General features: G+C 33.9%; 2 protein-coding genes across 2 annotated transcripts; one reads left to right on the forward strand and one right to left on the reverse strand.

The window, feature by feature from the left end:
* Positions 1-8,803: 8,803 nt before the first annotated feature.
* On the forward strand, positions 8,804-12,590 carry LOC107893435 (uncharacterized). Its single transcript, XM_016818420.2, has 6 exons — positions 8,804-9,066; positions 9,245-10,165; positions 10,883-10,940; positions 11,031-11,114; positions 11,189-11,330; positions 11,984-12,590. The coding sequence occupies exons 2-6, from the start codon at positions 9,679-9,681 to the stop codon at positions 12,356-12,358; spliced, it is 1,146 nt and encodes a 381-aa protein (XP_016673909.1). The 5' UTR covers positions 8,804-9,066; positions 9,245-9,678; the 3' UTR covers positions 12,359-12,590.
* A 338-nt stretch (positions 12,591-12,928) lies between these two features.
* Positions 12,929-16,210, reverse strand: LOC107893434 (probable LRR receptor-like serine/threonine-protein kinase At2g24230). Its single transcript, XM_016818419.2, has 3 exons — positions 15,895-16,210; positions 15,623-15,665; positions 12,929-15,527 (listed from the first exon to the last, which is right to left on the reverse strand). The coding sequence occupies exon 3, from the start codon at positions 15,375-15,377 to the stop codon at positions 13,053-13,055; it is 2,325 nt and encodes a 774-aa protein (XP_016673908.2). The 5' UTR covers positions 15,378-15,527; positions 15,623-15,665; positions 15,895-16,210; the 3' UTR covers positions 12,929-13,052.
* Between the last annotated feature and the right edge of the window lie 1,023 nt (positions 16,211-17,233).

Below are 17,233 nucleotides of genomic sequence, written 5' to 3' on the forward strand. Positions count from 1 at the left end.
TTTGATAAAAGGGGAAGAAATCCCGGTTGAATGAAAGGAAAATTCGATGGATCTCCGAAAAGAATTGATGGTAAAAAGGATCTAGCCCGGACGAGTGATCCTATATTGATACAGCCCTCCCGAAGAATATGTGGAAAATGGATTTAGCTCGGACAGGTAATCCGAATTTGGGTCTGAATTTAGCCTGGATTGGTAATTCAGATCCAAGCTCATTAGAGTAATTTTCGTTGCAGGGGATTTAGCCTGGACTGGTAATCTATGAGTTTATATTACAGGGGATTTAGCCTAGACTGGTAATCTCGCTGTAAGGATGAGGTTCGTGGGAGTGTGCTCTCTGAAATGGAAATGTGCGCACATGAATATGAATTGACTGACCCGGAAATATACACTAAAAGTGTACCTCTGAAATCCATCAAAATTTCGAGAAATTCAACGAGATAAATATGGAAAAATAACAAGGGAATGAAAATCATGGTATCGATGAGCTCATCAATCATGGTATATATTATTGATACATGAAAATTATTGGACTAACTTGAAAGTTGAGTTTGTGCATGTTAGGGTAATAATGTATTGAATGGATATTTGAATGTTTATTGCATTGTATTGAAAATATTAGTTAAGTATAATTCTTGTTACATGAGCTTACTAAGCACAAAGTGCTTACCCTATTTCCTTTTTTCCTGTTTTGTAGTGTTAAGAGCTCGGAGGTCGGATTTGATCGGAGACACATCACACTATCAACTTCAAGATTTCGGTATATCAGGAAACTTTATTTTGGAAATCAATGGCATGTATAAGCTAATAAAGTAAATATTAATGTGAAATGAATGTAAGGTCAGCCATTGGTATGACTAACGAATCTTGGTTTTGGTATGTGATGAGGTTATCTTATAAAAATGCATGAATCTATCTTGAAAATATGTTGAATTGGATTGGTTGATGTGGATTGGTCTCGGTTTAAAATTGTGACAGCCCTAATTTGACCCTAGTCGGGAAGTGGTTTCGAGACCACAAAACCGAGTCATAAAAATAATTAATTGTTATATTCTATGCTTATTATATGTGTACATGCATATGTAAAATTTTCATGCTCTAATTTTGTCATTTGAATGTGAAATTATTAAATAGGACTTATGTGAAATAATTGTGGAAGGTGATAGGTAATTTTAAAAAGGGGTCTATTAATGCCTATTAATGCATGTCACAAAAAGTTTGGACTTGCATGTCAAATATCCAATTTTTTATTATGGTGGCCGGCCATAATGATTGTTGATGGGCAATATATATGTTTAATTAAATATTATAATAAGAATTTGCATTATTTTGAAATAAAAATATTAATTGAAATAAGAAAAGAAGAACAAAAGGTTTGGTTCATCTTCTTCCTTGCTTAGCCGGACCTTAAAGAAGAAAGGGGAGATAGCCATTCGGTCACTTTTGAGCTAGAATTAAGGTATGAAATTTATGTTCATTTTTGAAGTTGTAGCATATATTAAGTTAGTTACTAAGTCCCTAACTTAGCCATGTCAAAATTTTGATTTTTTAGTAGTGATATGAGTAATCGGCTATGGAAGATTTTTGAAGAGAAAAAGATTAAGGATGTCACCTGATTCTGGTTGCTGTTAAATTTTGCATATCTTGTACTGTGGGTAAAATGCACAAAATAAATATGGTTAGAACCAACATGCATTGCTGTTCGGTTTATGCTTGAGGAGTTTAAAAATTTGGGAGCTTAAAACTGTTTAAATTGCTATTTATATTGCTGTCCAAAAGTTTCAATTTTAGTAATGTCCCATTATTAATAGTTGAAACTAAGAAACAAGTATTTGATGAAAGGATGTAGGTGGCTATCTGAAAATTTAATTGTTGTTAGCTCGAAAAGTATTCGAATGCGTGCTGGAAATTAATATCTAAAGGCATGCTAGAGTTTAATATGCCGAATATGAACAATTATAAGTTAAATTAAGGTTTGCTAAATTACCATTGTCATTGCCGAATATGTGCTTAATTAAAGAAGAATTTGTTGTTGAATGTTTTAGATGATTTAGATAGTTATAAATTAAGTCGAAGCTTGGTAAAATTGAATAATTGTGGCTTAATTGTTTAATGGCAATTGGCTATTATAGTGAAATGCAATGTTAATATTTAGTTGCTAGTGTTATATGTGTGTTAGCCGAATTTAAACTTGAATAATGATTTGAGCACGATGTATTGTATTGAGATTATGCTTTAGTGAAATTATAGATATATGTGATGAAATTGATTGGTGATTTACATGTTTAAATAACATGCATGCAAAGAATGTGTGAAAGAATGAATTGGTAATAAATCTGCTTGGGACAGCAACAGTAACGTGATTTTGGAAAATTATCATAAATTGTGGGAGTTGAGTTAGAAGCTGAATAAATTATGTAATTAAAGCTTAATGAGTCTATTTTCTTATAAAAAAACTGTGAAAGCAAAAGAATTTCCGATAATGAGATATTTGAAGTGATGTAGGACAAGGTCAAAATGACTTCTAGATCCCCTGTTCTGTTTTTATAAAATCATGATAAATTGTAAAAAAATGGTTATATGATGGAGTTTATATGCTTAGACTCCTTAATGAGTCTAGTTTCAAATGAAATAAATGAGGACATATTTTGAATTCTGTACAATGATAAATTTGATTCGTAGTGAAGAGTGGTCAGATTAGTCAAACAGTGAAATAGGGGAAACTTTAAGAAAAATCTGGTATTTATTGGAAAAGCTAAAAATTCTGAAAATTTTATGGATAAAAGATATATGAGTCTATTTTCAGGGAAATTTTATGGAAATTGATTTGGAGTTTCGTAACTCCAATTATAAATAATTTAGTGACTATTGCTCAGGAAGACAACTTATTGTGAATTTGTGATTATGTGGTAAATATTGATAAAAATTTGTTAACGAGTTGCTTAATGTTTTCTTATAAACTTACTATGATCTATATGTGTGAAAGTCGTATATATATTATATTCTGAAAGTAATGCTTGAATAGTGAAATAATGACTAGTTTAATATTGTTGAATTTAAGCTCAAGAGCATAGAGAACCAAGGTTGGACAAGGGAAAAGAGAAAGTAGTTGAATAGCCAATCTGAGACTGTTCGAAAATATTCGAGGTAAGTTTTGAATAGTCACATTTAGTACGTAATTGATAATGTCTTGATATGTGAATGATAACTGTCCTGCGAAGTGACAAATAATTTATGTTTAAGGCTTAAAGCCGAATAGACATTAGAAGTTAAGCTTGGAAAGTCAAATGGACATATATTCTTATGTATGTTATTGAGCCAAAAGTTATATGAATGGTGCCCATGTTACGCTATTATTCGAATGGAATAAATGAACTATGATTGTGAGATGTTATGTGAATTGAATTTTCTTGCGAATAAGTATGCATGACATTCAGTGATGTATATCCAGACTTAGGGTCCGCAGGCTATGTGCTGGAATTATATCCGGACTTAGGGTCCGCAGGCTATGTGCTGGAATTATATCCGGACTTAAGGTCCGTAGGCTACGTGCTGCAAATATGTCCGGGCTAAAGTCTCGCAGGCTTCGAGCTGGTATTATACCTGGTTTAAATTCCCGCAGGCTTGTGCTGGTAATTGGTTTCAAGTCCTAAGACCTGACAGGCTTAATGCCAGTAAGTTAAGTAAGATTACGATATTGAATGTTCGCAGTAAACCATCGTCGAGTAAGTACTATACATTTAATATGTTCAGGTACGTATTACTTACTCATCGGTGAATTGATTTCGAAGTGAATCATTAGCATCAAAGAAGAATATATATATAAATATGATTGATGGTTATATTTGCGAATATGAGAATGATTTGATCGGTCATGGTATATTTGTATATGAATTATATGTTAAAATTTCTTTATGTACTCATGTACATTCAGTCAATGATTTTGTGAATTATTAGTATCAAAGAATGATACTTAAGTGTGAATGATTGTTATATCTACGAGTAAAACAATGACCTATTCGGTCAAATGTTGTTATTATATGAGATTATTTGATTTAAATGCATCGCATGAACTTTTAGTAAAAGAAAAATATGTGCTGAGAATCTATGTGTATGTTTATGTGTATCCGGCCATGAAGCAATTTGAATTGAGAATAAGTCTGTTTAAATGAATGTTTTGATTTTCGATAAGTTTTAATTATTTGTGATGCTTAAAACTTACTAAGCTTTGAAAGCTTACTTCGTTTGTTACGTTCTCTGTTTTATAGATTGTTGATTCCAGTTACCTGCTCGGAAAGAGAATCGTCAGCTACTCGTCACACTATCTATCATTTTGGGGCACTACTATATTTTGGAGCTAGTATGGCATGTATGGAATAGACTTAAGCGAATGATATTTTGAGATGTACTTATATATAAGCCATGTGAATATGGCTACTTTTGAATGTCGATACAAGTTTGAATTTCGATCTTTAACTGAGTTTGGCGATGTATATTTTTATTTTATTTTTATTGTGTATGTTTTTTTTTAAATATTAAATTTTGGATCAGTAACTCTTCATAACCCACCCCGGCGACGGACACGGGTTATAGGGGTGTTACAAAAATTGCAGGGAAGGTTAAATATCTATAAATGGGCTATATTGAGTAAAAAAAATTTTTAATTCGTAAACTCCGATAATGCCTCGTACCCTATTCTGACAACGAATATGGGTAAGGGGTATTACAGTATTCCTTATTTTTTCCACCTTCTATTGCCTCGAGTCAAAGTCAATTAGGTCCGCCATAACATTGATGCCAATATTATTAACATCACTTTGTCTTTTGTAATTTTTAGATCCCGGCACTCACGTATCCTTGGCCACCGAAATTTGGGCCCCCATCCCTCTTCTCCAACACATACTATCTTTGAGAAGTCTTTTTGCATCCCACACATTTTTCTAGGTATAGGAAGGTATATTCTCTAACCCTACATTTAAGAAATAAATAGTCAGATAATATTTTGCTTTCAAATTATGCACCAACAAAGAATTTGGACAATTAATTAATCGCTACCCTTGTTTTGTAAGTAAAGCTAAATTAAACTTTGTCAAACTCTGGAAACCCAAACCCCCCATTCTCTTTTAATTCACCTAAACGATTCCACTCACACTAGTATATTCCAAGCTTCTCATGTCATTTTTTCTACAAAAAATTCCCTATAATACTTTCCAGTTCCCCACAAATAGATTTTGGTAGTAGGAAACATGCCATTTAATATCTTATAAAACTGGTTTTAAAAATACCTTTTTCCCCCCTTATGATAGAAATTTGGTGCTCTAACTATCAAATTTTGACTTCATACGATCCTTTAATATCTGAAAAGTCTACCGTTTCCCCCTTCCCATCATATTGGACAATCTGATATATTTTTTTGGAATTTTTGAAACTCGAACATTAAGTATCTGTGAAACAAAATTTCTATAGCAATCTGGAGTATTTGTACTGTAAAAAAACAGTAGATTTTTCATAATTAACACATTACCTAAAACAATTTCATATTCTTCAAGTATCTTTTTGATGGTATTTGCCCTCCTTTCAGTGACTTCTCCAAATAAAATATAATCATCAGCAAACATTAAATGAGAAATTTGAGGTCCTCTTCGACATTCCTTTGCCCCTTTCAATGAACCATCTTGTTTTTTCAGTCTCAAGAGAGATGAAAGACCTTCGCTACAAATTAAAAATAAATAGGGACTCAACGGGTCCCCCTAACATAATCCTCTCGTCGGTTTAAAAATCTCTCCTTTTTTCACCATTCATAATAACTAAGTATAAGATAGTACTTATGCAATTCATAAATGAAATCAACCTACGATCTTGCAAAACCTATTCATAACATCATACTTCTAACAAAAATCCATTCAACACGATCATAAGCCTTACTCATATCCAGTTTCAACGCCATAAAGCCTCTCCTATCCGCTCTTTTCTACTTAAACGTATGTAAAATTTCGTAAGCAAGGAGAACATTGTCCACTATCAGTTTTCAGCTACCATCTTTGATATCATTTTGTATAAAACCAAACATGAGCTTATAAGGCAAAAATTTGTTAAATTCGAAGGATGACTAATTTTTGGAATTAGCACTATATTTTTAACATTCAGAGCTTCCAACGACTAACCTTTATTAAGAATCTCAAGACAAAAAGAACTGACCTCTTGTCCAATAATATGCCAAAATTTCTAGAAGAAAAGAGCTGAAAAACAATTAGCCTCTAATGTTGTTGTTGGACCCATATTCTTTAAAGCTAAATAAACCTCCTCTTCTGTGTAGTCAGTAGTCAACATCTGATTCATGCTATCTGTTATACATCTATCCACTCCAGACAAAACGTGCTTCAAGTTGCTAATACCTGTTGTAGAGAAAATGTTACTAAAATAATCACGAGCAATCCTTTTCATCTTATGAGCATATGATGTCATTTCTCCTTCCCCATTCTGTAATCTATGAATGCGATTCATACTCCTCCGTTTGGGAAGCAAAATTATGGAAATATAACGTATTTATGTCTCTCATTCGCAACCAATTTGCACGTGCATTTTGCTCCAAATACATCTATTCTTTTTCCATCTCTATTTTAAGATGTATTTTAACATCAATCAATTCTACCATTGTCTCATCATCTCTATCTAGCTTGTTTAAATAATCCAACCTTTTAGTAAGGTTTTGCGTCAGCCCCACTCTCTTCTCTTTAATTTGCACAACCCATTCTTGTAAACCAATCTTCAACTTCTCCAACGCCCTTCTTGTACCACTATCCCATATTCGCCTTATTTCCTCTTCACAAGATTCCTCCACTAACCACCAATTTTTAAATCTGAATCTTATTTTCCTTTATCTTATGTTTGTCTTATCTGTTTGAATAAAAAGAGGACAATGATTTGAAAAAAAATGGGGTAAATGTCGAATAGAATAATCAGTGAACATAGACATCCATTCAACATTTGTCACTCATATGATATTTATTTTTAGTAAATTCCCCCTCTCCCAAATGAACCATGGCCCTAAATAGTCAATATCCATAAGCTGACATTCCTTTAACACCTTATGAAATTCCTCTATACATTTATCTTCTTTCAGCATTCCCCCTAGACTTCTCAAAAAAATATAAAATCTCATTGAAATTGCCACAAACTAACCATGGCAAATCATGATTTTCTCCTAATCGTCGCAACAAATCCGAAGTTATTTATCTATTCCGAACATTCAAGGCTCCATAAAATCCCATAAACCTCCACTTCAAAACTTCTCCCTCTGTCTGATTCTCTACACCAATATGGTTTGTCAAATAACTTTGAACATTAATCAAATAATTCCCATTCCATGCTAAACATAGTCCACCTTGTGCCCCATCTGCTTGGGCGTCAATTCCATTTTGAAAACCACATCTTTTAAGTACATTTCTCATTTGGTTGTCATTTAATTTAGTCTCCATAAAGAAGACAAGTTTGAGATGATAAAACTTCAACGTATGCTGAAGCCTTCAAATAACCTGCCAAACCCCGAACATTCCAACTTAAAATTTTCATTTCTCTTTGTTGGTTAGCCCCTTGGCAGCCGCCAATATCAATTGGTTGCAAGCATCAGATCGCTCAACAATAGTTTCTAATGAATCCATCAAAACAAAAACATTAGAAACCAAATTGTTTGGGCGAGGCTTTTTTTTTTTTCCGTTCCTCATCACCATTGGGCTTTTTTTAAGTTATGCTCCATTCCAATTTGACCCAGACCATGTGAAGATCCACCCTTATTCGCATCCTTTTGATTTGAAAATCCCTCCAAATTAAAGCCTAATATTGGATTGACATTATTCCATGATTTTCTCCTAATACCATCCCTAAAATTTCACCCAAAATCTTGCCTTCCCTAATTTGCCTCTCCAGAATCTCCATCGTCACCCTTCCTCAGCCAAACATTGTTTGTGGCGAAAGCCTTCCTCGATTGTGTCTTTAACACCAAACTCCACCCCAATTCCACCTCTTTCGAGCCTTGGCTAAGTCTAACAAGGCAGAAATTGTCATTATGGCCTAAACACCTGCACATAAAACAAAATAACATTAGCCTTTCATATTGGAAATTCACATAAATGAACTTTGGTGGAAAAATCATAATTTTGTTTCATCTCTTTAAAGGGCGCCTAATATCCATTTGAACCCGAATTCAGAGATAGTTCTTCATTCCCCAATTTATTTACTTCATATTATATTCTATGACTTTCCCAATAAAGTTTCTCAATTGTATTACTACAGGTTCTAAATAAAAACCTGGAGGGAGATCATGTACCTGGATCCAAAAAGATGAGAAAACCAGTGAGATTTGCATCATATCTTCATCACCAACGGGTGATTGTTAAAAGTCCAAGGCGTTCCATTGATCACTTGTTCAATGTCTATCTCATGAAAAAATTTAAACAAAAATCACTTTTTCCCCAAATAAGATATCTTTACTAAAGATTCACCGTTGTGTTTCTCATAGCCAAAAAATGAACTACACTTGCGGTAAGAAAACATCCTACCAAGCAAAGCTAATATACCGATTTTTGGGATTCCAAATGAGCCGGAATTAACAACACCTCCTTTTCCCTTTCATCTAAATTTATGGACTAAATTGTGAAAAGCTGGTAAGTTCAGAGGATATAGTAAAAATTGGCAAGTTTAGAACTAGACTTTATCCATTTTCAAATTAAAAAAAAAAAGTAACCGGGAATAGCAGGTAATAAACCGGTCACTCTTCAATAAAATACTGCGAACAAAAGCCAATCTTCACTTTTCTCTCTTTTCCACTCATTGGTTCTTTACTTCTTGCTCTAAATTATAGAGAGAAAATTCGATTCCTAAAGATCGAACCCTTTTTTTTTTCTTCTCTCGGTTTCTTTTCAAGTCTCCGATCAAATTTTCTCGGGAAAATGAAAGAGAAAGAAAGTACTGAATTGTCAGCAAATTTGTCAGTTTTTTCCCTTAAGACAGTGACTGAAACCAAACGACGCAGTTTCACAAACAAACACTGCACTAACTTTTTCTTTTGAGGTAACAGAAACGCTTTCTCTCTCGTTTTCCACAATGCAGAATAGAATCTCTGTTTTTTCGAGGCTAAATAATTTGAATTAATATACAATGTGATCCTTTTTTTTTCTTCACTTTCAAAATTTAAACCTTTTTATAGAAGTAATCTCGTTTTTCTCTAACTTTGGGTATTGATTTTTAGGGCTTCCGAGCTGAGTTGGAGACTTTGAGGATAAGGGAAAATGGGGGTTGTCAGGGTTCTTGTAAGGTATGCTCTGGATGGTAATGAGAGAGAGAGCTGTGTGGGTTTTTGAGGATTTGAGTGAAGGTTGGAGTGGTAGAATTGTAAATTTGAGGTTGTCTGGTGAAAAGCTGAGATCTAGTTTCTGAGTTTTCAAAGGGCTGTTAAAGGTTTTTTTTTGAAGTGGTTGAAGCTTTGTATTTTGAGGAATGTGATATTTTACTGGATTTTTGTCAGTGGGTTTTTATAATTTTGAGGGTTGAATAGGCAATGTTTAGGGTGGGGATTGGAGTGAACTAAAGAGCTGCTAAAATGAGAACTTAGGATTGCTTTGCGGTTACAAAAAGCTGAGATCTCTATAGTTAGTGTCTGTGTTTGTGAGTTTTTCTCAATCTATGTTGGGTGCACCGAGATTGAGGTCAATGAATGCTCCTGATTCCGAGGCACGGCCTGTACTGGGACCGGCAGGGAACAAGGCCGGTTCATTGAGTGCAAGAAAACCAGCTTCAAAGCCTTTGAGGAAGGTTGAAAAGTCTCCAGCTGAGGTCACTGCAACAGAGGAGAAAAAATCCCTTCCATCATCTATTGTTAGTTCACTTTCTCCGAAGAAACATTCTGTCAGTGTTCCTTCAGTGCTTCGTCGCCATGAGAAGTTATTACATTCTAATTTATCACTAAATGCTTCATGCTCATCGGATGCTTCCACGGATTCATTTCACAGTCGAGCATCTACTGGTAGGTTAATTCGGTCAAATAGTGTTGGAAGTAGGAGGAAGCCATATGCGTCAAAGCCAAGAAGCTTTGTTTCTGATAGTGGTTCGGATTCGCCATCTGATGGTTCACATCAGAAAAAGAGATGTGCGTGGGTGACACCAAATACAGGTGTGTTGTTGTGTCGTTATAATTTTACAGTGTTCAGTCCTGATTGATTAGAAATTGTGTCAAATTTCTTCCTTGAGACTGCTTTCAACTGTTGTAATAACTGCAGAAGCTTGTCTGAGAATCAGGTTAGAGCATATTCCTCTACATTTAACTTTTGAATGTCATAACCAGAAGAATTACTTGGGGTGGCAATGGCTGCTGGCACTAGAAATAGGATATAATTTTTGTGGTTCTGCACTAAGAACAAAGCAATTTTTTGTGTAATTTATGCTTGTCAAGTTCTCCAGTCTTGATGTTGCCGTATTGGATTAGGTTCACTAACTATAAATATGGTGCACAAGGAAGGTTGTGACTCGATGCTTTGCAGATTTTAATGTTTTAAATTGAGCAGTTAAGTTGCCTTATATTTATCTTTCTGACTTCATATGCACATTCCATTTGCTTGCAAGTTTTGCATGGTTATCACCAAGCACATTGTATGACAGTAATTACATGAATGCAAATTAGTTACACTTTCAGAGATTCAGGTATTGTCTTCAAAGTGAAGAACTGTCTATCAGACTATTGCAATCCGTTAGGGATACATCCTCAAGTGATCCCTAATTTTTGAGGGAGTTTTATTTCATTTAATGAAGGCATTCCAGTGTGGTTCCCTTGATGCTCTGGTTTTTCTTATTTCATGTTTTTGGCTGACTTATTTTTGTTTGTTGGGTTCAGATCCAAGTTATGCCACTTTCCATGATGAAGAGTGGGGAGTTCCTGTACATGATGACAAGTATGTGATCGTAATAGTGCTCTGTCTGGTTATTGATAAAAAGAATTTCATTTGATAAATAGTTTGATTGATATTATTATCCACATGCAGGAAATTGTTTGAGCTGCTTGTACTTTCGGGTGCATTATCTGAACTTACATGGCCTGCTATCTTAAGCAAAAGGCAAATGTTTAGGTATTGTTTGGACAGAAATTCCATCTTACTTCATTGAATAAGCAGATTCATTGCGGATGTGTATCTTTATGCAGGGAAGTTTTCATGGATTTTGATCCTGCCGCTGTATCAAAATTGAATGAGAAGAAGTTAATAGCACCTGGTAGCGTGTCAAGTTCTTTGTTATCAGAACTAAAGCTTCGAGCTATTATTGAGAATGCACGCCAAATATCTAAGGTAGATTCACATTCTTCTTTTCACTATTTTTACCTTGCTTGGCATGAAAAGTAGTGCTTGGCTGCTCACTAAATCACTTCTAAGCAGCATAAACTAACAACAGTCTGTAAGCTAGATGGAATATGTTGCTCTACTAAAGTTTACACAGTGAAGTTATAATTTGTCGCTTATCTTGCAATATATAGCATATTTCTGCCATCTTCTTTACTATCTCCCAATATAGAGCTCATTGGGTTGATTGTTACGTCCAATATTTGGGACCAGTTTGCATCATTCTCTTGTTTTAGCAAGTGATTAGCCAAATATAAAATTGCTTATTGATCACTTATTTGAGGAGGTTAGGTGAAAAGTAGCTGAAAAGTGGTCCTAAACCCTCCAAGCAGTCTTTTATCATATGGGACAAACCATAAGACAAAAATAGATAATTTGTCATATATAATCATTTTTTTTGAGCATGAGGAAACTTAATTATTCGTATCAATTAGATGCCAGCTTGCTTAATAGTTGGTAAATGCCAAGTCATTCATGTGATTAATTTACTTTCCATCCGGAACCACTAGCCATTGTTACAGCAATAAGTACCATAATTGCACTCTCCATAATGGCTATGATTATCGTTGCAACTAACTTTTTGCAGATTTTGGTGATGGCAGGTTATAGATGAGTTTGGGTCATTTGATGAATATATTTGGAGTTTTGTGAACCACAAGCCTATAATAAGCAAATTCAGATATCCTCGCCAGGTTCCTGTTAAAACCCCAAAAGCAGATGTCATAAGCAAAGATCTGGTAAGAAGGGGTTTTCGAAGTGTGGGGCCAACGGTCATCTACTCGTTCATGCAAGTAGCAGGAATAACAAACGACCATCTCACGGGCTGTTTCAGATTCCAGGAGTGTACAACAGCAGCAGAAGGAAAAGAAGTTGAGATCAAAGAGAGGGCTGAAGTAAAAAAACCCGATAATAGTGTTAGTGTGATCAAATCAGAATTATCCATAGCTATCGATGAATTGAGTTTCTCCTGCGAATGATGTTGACAGATGGCAGATGGTGCTTCAGGTTTAATCATCCGTTCACCCACATTGATTAATTCACTACGCTTTTGGGTGGTAATGAAGGTGGTTTTGTGTATAAAAACTTTCATGAATACTTGTGCATCATGAATTTGCTAGTTTGTAGATTTCTGAAAAAGTAAATTAAAATTTAACTGGTGAATGTGCTATTGATGGAAGCCTGTCTGTCATGGAGGTTCATAGTTTGATATACAATTTTTTTTTGTATAGTTGAAGACTTTAGTGATTAGAGATCATTTTTTTATACGCTAAAAATTAGATTCTTAGATCCTTTGGTTAATATATAGGTAAAAACACTTTTTCCGTTCGATTGAGTAAATTGATTTCTCTCAAAAATAAAATTGGAGTAATTTAATCTTGTTCAATTTTAAAAGTGAACAACCAAAGAACATTATCATGATAGTTATTATTTTCTATTAATTGTACATAATTATGATTGATATAATAAATTAAACTTTCAATGTAAATAGATTTGAACAACTCGAGTTAACAAACAAGATTTTATAAATTTGATTTGCAATTTTCAAGTAATAAACTCTTGTATATAAAAATTATAATTTAAAGGAGAGTTTAACGGATACAACCATCCTCACCCTCCCATGGTGGCATAGGATAAAACCAAACTGATTTGCCAATTTATAGTCATTGTTCTTCATTGAGAAGCTGTGGGTTCAATATCCTTGAGAAGGCCAACAATTTGTTGCATGCTTGGTCGCTTTGTAGGAAGTTCAGCCGTACACAGATATGCAATCTTGAGGGCTTCCTCCATTTGGTAAACTGCTCCTGTATCACGAATTTTAGGATCAATGGCTTTTGAACCTTGGTTTTTTCTCACCAATCCTCTAACCCAACTAACCAAATTTGCTTCTTGTTCCTCAGGATAATCGTCTCTGATCTGCTTTTTCCCTGTGATTAGCTCAAACAAAACAACACCGAAGCAATATACATCAGATTTTGGTGTGGGGGTATCATCGGATTCCAGCTGGGAAAACTCTGGTGGTACATATGCAGGTGATCTACCGCTAATTTCATCATCCTCTAGACTAGTTCCAAAAAGTTTAGCCAATCCAAAATCCGACAATCTAGGCTCCAAGTTCAAGTCAAGATAAACACTACTAGCTTTAACATCTTTGTGGACTAATGGAGGTGAGCAGCCATGGTGAAGAAACGCCAATGCTCGTGCAATGCCGAGGGCTATTTTGTGTCGAAATGTCCATGTTGTTAATGTTGATAGCCCTTCAGAGTCTTCTTCCCGAGTATCATGTAACAAGTCCTGCAAGTTTCCATTCTCCATGTGATCATATATGGCAATCCTTTGATCCCCAGCCAAGCAATATCCGATTAACGGGACAAGATTCGGGTGTTTGATTCGACCAAGATACTCGAGCTCTCTTGCAACTTCATGGTCAGTCAATGTTGATCCATGAACCAAGATTTTAACAGCTACATAGATCCCACCAGGCAGAAATCCTCTGTAAACAGGCCCAAATTTCCCTTCTGACACTAAGGTGCTTATACTGAAATTTGATGTTGCAGACAAGAGGTCTGCAAATGTGATGTTTAACAATGGTTTCTCAAACATCATTACAGGGACTGATGTTGCATGTTTAACATCAGCCACCCATGTGGTCGAATCGGTTTGGAAAGAAAACGGACCTGACATATTTTGTTCTTCTTTATATGAAGGTTGTTTAACTAGCCATGTCCTAGATTTCTTTCTGCAATTAAAGGCTAAGAATAGCAAACCGGCGAGCAAGCAGACCATGGCAAGGGTTAAAGCTAAAGCAAGGTTAAGAGTGAAAACTTTGTGTATATGAGCTCTTCTTTTGAACAGGACAGGATTTGCAGCAATGGGACAACTGTTTAATGAACCATAAAAGGCTGTTTCAAAGGTGTCAAGGGAGAAACCTGAAGCACAAAGGGTTAAGTTGTTGTAAGAGAAGTTGAATCTCTTCATCAATGGCAGTTTTTGCAAGACAGGAACAGGGATTTCTCCACTCAAATTGTTTGATGAAACATCAATTGTATGTAAATAACTCAGTTCTGAAATTTCACTCGGAATATGACCGACGAGGCTGGTTTTAGACAAATTGAGAGACTCTAAACTCGAAAGCATTCCGATTCTCGGGACTTTTTGTCTAGCAAATCGATTATATGCAAGATTAAGGTGTCTAAGATTAAGAGCTTGACTCAGGTTTACGAAAATTTCGCCACTAAGCCGGTTTTCAGACAAGTCTAAATAAACCAAATGAGACCAGTTGAAATTTACCTGATGAATGTCACCTTGAAACAAGTTGCCATAAATCTCATTTCTGGCAAGGTTCAAATATTTGAGCTTAGGAAATGCTGCAGTGAGACCATCTGGCAAGGTACCATTAAGACGATTGGAGGAGAGATCAAGCGAAACCAAAGACCAGCACCTTAGAATACCTGTTGGAATGCTTCCTTCAAATCCATTCCCAGCAAGCTTAAGAGTTTGCAAACTTACCAGGGAACTTATAGTTTCAGGTATTTCCCCAGAGAAATCATTGTCTGAAAGATCAACAACTTGTAGCCGACCAAAGTTGCCAATGTTGTTAGAGAGAGACCCTGTAATTTTATTACAGGAGAGGTTAAGTCTCTTGAGTGACCCTAAACTCCATAAATCCGAAGGCAAAGCTGTGATTCTGTTGTTGCTAAGATCCAAAAACCGAAGCTTGGTTAGCTTGCCAATGGTGGAATCAGGAATCAAACCAGTTAGGCCTAAACCAGAAGCCTTTAAACCAATAACATTCTCCCCTTTGGCATCACATTGTACCCCTTTCCATGTAAAAACAGGAATAGAGTTGTTGTGGGACATGTAAGAGTTTGAGCCCATTTTCTTCAGGAAATCAGAGACATAAAAATAATCTGTGTTGGGTAGTTGACAAGTAACATGCTTGAACAACAATGACAAAATTAGTAAACAATCGAAGAAACCAAAACCCATTTCAGCCATGTTTAAATATTAAGACCACCTTACACCAACTCAAAAGCCTCTTATCTCTAAAACTTCAAATGACCAGCAACTTACAGACACTTGTCCATATTCTGCAAATTCCATTGAAGCTAGTTATGACATGAATTTTTATCCCTCTAGCTCTAAAACCTGTAAGAAAAATCAACAAAATGAGTAAAAAGATCTTGGAAAAGAATGAATGGAACATTAGCTTTGGGTGTCTCTTACAGAGAATGTGAGCTTACCTTGTCTGGCTTTGCAAATGGATCACTTTTGTCTGTGTTGGAACTGAAGAACAGGAGAGAAGCAGAGACAAGGATTCAATAATTTTAGGTTGAGCTTCAAAGGAGAATTTCAATACAAATATATTACACAAAATATAATTTTGGGTTGGTGTATTTATCAAGGATATTGTTTTGGTGGGTGTTCAATGATACTTCATTGAGTGTTAGAAACTGCTAATCATCTTTTTTTGCTAATACATAGTATATTAACACTTAGTTCTTACAATAATTACCTTGCAACTACCACAAAATCTTTTACATTTTTTTCTTTCTCCATCAGTAAATCACAGTTCTTCAAACCTGTTTTCTTCTCCCTGTAAAAACTTTGTTAAAACTATAGATTTTAGTCAAAGAATGTAAGTCATAGTTGTAGAGCGGAAAAAAAGCACAAGGAGATTTCAATTTTTGTGTTAGCGGAATTGATTTAAGATATAACAAATTTCTTTTCAGTAAATATATTGGTACAATAATATGTTTAGTCCTCAACGTTTTTATTTTTTTGTCAATTTAATTTTTATTTTTATTTTTTAGTTAAATTTGACCATTAACTTTTTAAAAGTAGTCAAACGGAAATACCAACTAAAATATTATTTTTTTAATGATGTTATAGTCCATATATACTTCATGCTAATATAATACTATTTGTCATGTCAACAAATAATTTAAATATTAAAAAAATATTAAAAAAATAAAAAATATATATAACAATAAAAATTAAAAAAATAATAAATGTGAACTAAAAAAATGAAATATGCTATTGAAATTATTTGCATATATTTTAATATTTTTTATTTAAACATTATATTATATTTTAAACTTAAGTATATTTTTTAAAATTTAGTTTATATATTCAAAATATTATTTCATGAACAATTTTTATTAATAGATAAATATTTAAATAATAATTTTATATAACAAACGAATAACTCGTGCATTACACATGATATAAAACTAGTTTATTATAAAATAGCGAGGATATATATATATATATATTTTAATTAATGAACTTGTTATTTTAATATTTTTATATCATTTAATCTTTGATTCAATTTTTTTAACCTTGATTTGATTTTGATCCCACAGACACTTTAATTTCTCCAACTTGATTATGTTGAATTGTGGATTCATTATGATAGTTACTACCATTATAATCATTATCATTATTTTCTATTACTACTTGGTAATAATAAAATAAAATTTCAGCTTTTTAAAGTATTTTTACTGTAAATTATAAATTCTGATCATATCTATTTTTTTTTACATAATATTTAGAATTATTCATAGCGTTTCAGCACACTTGAACTGACATCCTCCTTCATTGACAACAATATCAATACCAATTAAGCTAAGACTCAATCAGCATAAATCCAATTAATATTACGTTTGGAGATTTAAAATATATTTATATTTAATGCTTATAATTTAATACGTGACAAAATATTGTTTATTAAAAATATAATAATTACATCTACTTTTAAAATTATTTATTAATATATATATTAATAATGCATCTCGATATGTAATTTTTTTACATAGGAAATGAATGGAATTTTACAACATATAAAATCTCAT

The sequence above is a fragment of the Gossypium hirsutum genome, chromosome A13 (assembly GCF_007990345.1).
Source record: "Gossypium hirsutum isolate 1008001.06 chromosome A13, Gossypium_hirsutum_v2.1, whole genome shotgun sequence".
Classification (NCBI taxonomy): Eukaryota; Viridiplantae; Streptophyta; class Magnoliopsida; order Malvales; family Malvaceae; genus Gossypium; species Gossypium hirsutum.